The sequence below is a fragment of the Buceros rhinoceros genome, unplaced genomic scaffold (genome assembly GCF_000710305.1).
Source record: "Buceros rhinoceros silvestris isolate BGI_N320 unplaced genomic scaffold, ASM71030v1 scaffold16136, whole genome shotgun sequence".
Lineage (NCBI taxonomy): Eukaryota > Metazoa > Chordata > Aves > Bucerotiformes > Bucerotidae > Buceros > Buceros rhinoceros.
The window spans coordinates 14,619-18,536 of NW_010419473.1; the positions used below are offsets into that span (position 1 = coordinate 14,619).

At 43.0% G+C, this 3,918-nt stretch overlaps 1 protein-coding gene across 1 annotated transcript in view; it reads left to right on the top strand.

Annotated features, from left to right (window-relative positions):
• The window catches only part of LAS1L (LAS1-like (S. cerevisiae)), a gene marked incomplete at its 5' end in the record, with an annotated part of 19,067 nt that overhangs the window by 14,201 nt on the left and 948 nt on the right, over positions 1-3,918 (top strand). The window contains one exon of the mRNA XM_010138940.1: positions 617-758. Coding sequence (XP_010137242.1) covers positions 617-758 — 142 coding nt within the window. The remainder of the gene's footprint in view (positions 1-616; positions 759-3,918) is intronic.

The following is a 3,918-nucleotide window of genomic DNA, read 5'->3' on the forward strand; positions in this document are numbered from 1 at the left end:
TTATGGGTTGATTAGGCTCCCCCATCCTTACCCTCCCCTGCTTTTGTGGCTTCAGTTCTCCTGCAGCCACTGTTGCACTGTTGCTGTGCAGCTGCTAATCTCAGCGACCCATTAAGAACCTTATGCTTGGTCTCAGTGGAGGAATGAGCTGCTGCATGCAAAGGTGCTGTTTTCTATCTTCGCATGTGTACAAGTGGCTCTTTCCATTTGCAGAAGTACGCAGAGTAATTTTTTAAAATTAACGTGTAAGTCAGTGTGTGTGTGTCAAACGGAAGTCTGATTAAAAGAGGAAGGTAAATACAAGGGTTTGCTCTGGAGTACTGTGGGGTTTCTTTTAACAGACAGCTTTTCACAGTGGTTTGGACGAGCCGTGCTGTGTAGGCCGTGTGACATTATGTGACTCCTGATGTGTCCCTCTGGTCTCACATACTGCAGTGATTGTCTTTGGAAGAGGGAGTAAGGTTAGAAATAAAATTAGTTAAAACTGTAGCTCAAACTTAATTTGCTGAAAGGCTGAGTGGCATGAGACAGTATTTGTGGACTTGGGAGGCATCTCGTGTTTTGAAAATCTCTCAGGGGAGCTCAGACTTCTTGTTTATGACCTGTTTTTACCCAGATGAAGTACGATGGAAAGACTTTCCCCTTGGGAAACTCCCAGGTCAGACAGACGACCCTGATGGTCTCATGTTGGATAATTATTCCATGATGTCCCTCCTTGATCAGCCAACGAGAGATGAGTGGAAGTCTCCCAATACAAAGTGAGTAATGGTGTGGTCAGGACTTGTCCCTGAACCATGAACTGCATTTGTCTCTCTCTGCCTTGTGCTATATGATGTGAAGCATTAAGGATGAAATTTCCTTTTTACTTCAGTTTTGCTAAATGGTTTGACCCAAATATCTACGACTATCTGTAGTATCTACTAACTGTGCTTCTCCTGGGTTTTTCAAGTAATGTGTGTGTTTGGAAGGACCTTTGCAGTGCGGGTGTAATAGCCTAGCAATCTGCTCTTCAGACTGTGCTGACAACTTTTAGTGTTGTCTGATGACGTTAGTAAGATACAGTCTGCAGATCCCTTGAAGTTACTGGTCTGGGCGTGCAGAATTTTATCTCATATTTTCATTAAATGGTAGAGTTCTCACAGGCTAGCAAGAATTCTGCTGTCCTTTTACCTCTGTGACTGAGTTCTTTCTAGGCCTGCCGGTAAACCATTTCAACAAGTGAGTCACAAGCAGCAAATAGTGTCAAAAGAAAACTCTCTCACATTGGCAGATCAAATTCTGCAACGGTCTAGATCGAACTAACTGAACAGCTACTGTTTTCTTCCCTTATGAGTAGCACTAGGTTCCTTTTGGAGGAAGAAGCCCTCTCTAAAAGCCATGGCTATTACTGTCTTTCTGTCTGGCTCCACACCAGAAAGACACCATGATGGTGTCTTTCATCATCATGACGATGATGGTAGTGAACTGCAGAAAGGGTTTCCTGGAGCATGGAGTTTGGCATTAATTTAGAAAAAGGGCTTTGGACAAGTCACATGACAAACAGAACATCTTGCTGCATCTCATATTCAGCAGGTCCACAGATGCGAATGGTGATCTTAGTGATCACCTTGGTGATCTTATGCTGCATTTAATCTGTGTTGCTTAACATCTGCCTGCCTTGTTTGAGGTCTGTGCTTCTTACTAAATAGTTCCTATGAATCTGTAGCAAAACTTGATTAGGTACCAGAAAAAAGGTTTCAGCTGACAGCCTCCTTCCCCTTCTAAAGATAAACTCAATCATGAGAGACAATTGAGAACCCATCTCAATTCCGGTTTTTCAGTTCTTTTTCTGCTTTCATGGTTGTTTCTGGAGGTTCAAAAAACTGGAGAATGTGCCTTCCCTATGCTGAAAGCAACACCCTAGCTATCCAAAAAGTCTTCCCCCACAAAGTTGCTGGATACATCATTTTTTGATCTTTCTCTGTTCCTGTTTTTCTGCCTGCCACTTACCACACACAGTCTGGCCTCTTGGAACCCTTTACACACTGTTCCTCTAGTCTGCCATCAGATCTTCCCAAAGACAAGCATGCTGTTTCCAAAACAGAATAGCCTGAATCTGAGAGAAGCAAAATAGTTCAGAAAGACCTGAATCCAGCCAAAACCAATGAATTTTGAGGCTGTACTCTGTTGTCACCTATTTAGCGCTCTTTGCTGGTAACTTTTGCAAAAAGACAGTGGCAAGCAGGTGGCTGGAGGACAAAGTAGCACTGATTATGGAAAAAGCACTTTTTCCCTTGAATCCTTGAAGTGGGTGATCCTCTACTTTCTTCCCGCCTGAAAAGTGGTTGATCTGCTGTGGTGAGCTTGCTCTTGACTACCCTCATCCAGTACAGTTAAGGCAGAGAATGATGTCAGTGTCTGTCCCCTGAGTCCCTGTCCTGGAAGTGACAGCGGGTCTGTGAAGTCATGAAGGATGAGGACTGTATGTCACAAGGGAGGAAAAATTATCCCATTAGCTGGCTGAAATCAGGATAGTTTCCAACAGCCGGAGGAGGACCGCCTGGTCATTACTCTGGGTGCGACAGCTGTAATATTTCTGTCTTGGCTTTGTCTGCAAGGCCTCTGGCAGTGTTTTCATCTGCACAGAGAGTGACCTTAAAGGAGAAATCATCTGTCTCTGAGGAGCTCTGAGCAGCAGCCTCTGCTATATAGACAGTTATTCCAGTAATGAACATCTGGAAAAGGCATCCAGTTTTTTGGAGTATAGCTTAATAAAGGAGTATAGCATAAATAAAACTTCACGAACACTTCAGTCTCATTTGCAGAAATTATTTTCTGTCTTCAGATGGTTTTGGTTTTGTTTTAACATGAGACGTAAGTTCCCATGATGCTTGGAAGTTTTGGAAAAGCTTGCCTCCCTGGTCCCAAAAGACTCTGTTCTTGGGTTTTTGGTTTTGTTTTAACACGAGACGTAATGATGCTTGGAAGTTTTGGAAAAGCTTGCCGTTCTTTCCTCCCTGGTCCCAAAAGACTCTGTTCTTGGGTCTGGAAAAGGCATCCAGTTTTTTGGAGTATAGCTTAATAAAGGAGTATAGCATAAATAAAACTTCACGAACACTTCAGTCTCATTTGCAGAAATTATTTTCTGTCTTCAGATGGTTTTGGTTTTGTTTTAACATGAGACGTAAGTTCCCATGATGCTTGGAAGTTTTGGAAAAGCTTGCCTCCCTGGTCCCAAAAGACTCTGTTCTTGGGTGGGCTTTCTTTTATGTGCTCAAAGGTGTCAAAGCTCGTGTTTAGTGTTGCTATGGCAGGCTCTGAATAGCTGCTGTCATCTTCAGGCAGATGTCCTGGGTCTTTGTAATAAGCATATGTACTTTTTGTTTACTCCCAGTGTCACTTTTACCTGACAGCAGGGGCAAATTTGGCAAGTGACCACTTGGAGAGTGTCCTGAGGGTGGAGTTGATGACACACAACTGCTTTAGGGGTTGCATCAAGCAGTTGCACTGATTCAAAGATGGGATTCATAATTTCCTGGTCATGGATAATGACTGGATTTCGTTGTCCTAGGGATGAGATGCATAAGCAGGTAGGTGAGAGGGATGGTTAATACGTGCTGAGGGAGTAGGCAGGGAATGTATTCTTATCTTGGAGGATGCTGGGTTGTAGCTAAGGGGTGCGTGAGCTCTCCTTGGGCATAAGAAACAGAGAAAGTGAAAAATGTGCAAGACAAACAGATTTTCCCATTTTCTCTTTCACAATGTCAGATACCATGTTTCAAATGGATCCTTTGAAGAATTGTTTTATTGATAAAATTCAGCTTTCACCTTCAACAGTCTCATAAAGTGAATCCAAATGATGAAGCAAACCTTTCTCTGACCTACTTAACAACATGGTAGTGATATAAGCTACTTCACGTAGTAAAACTTGGGGTAGGG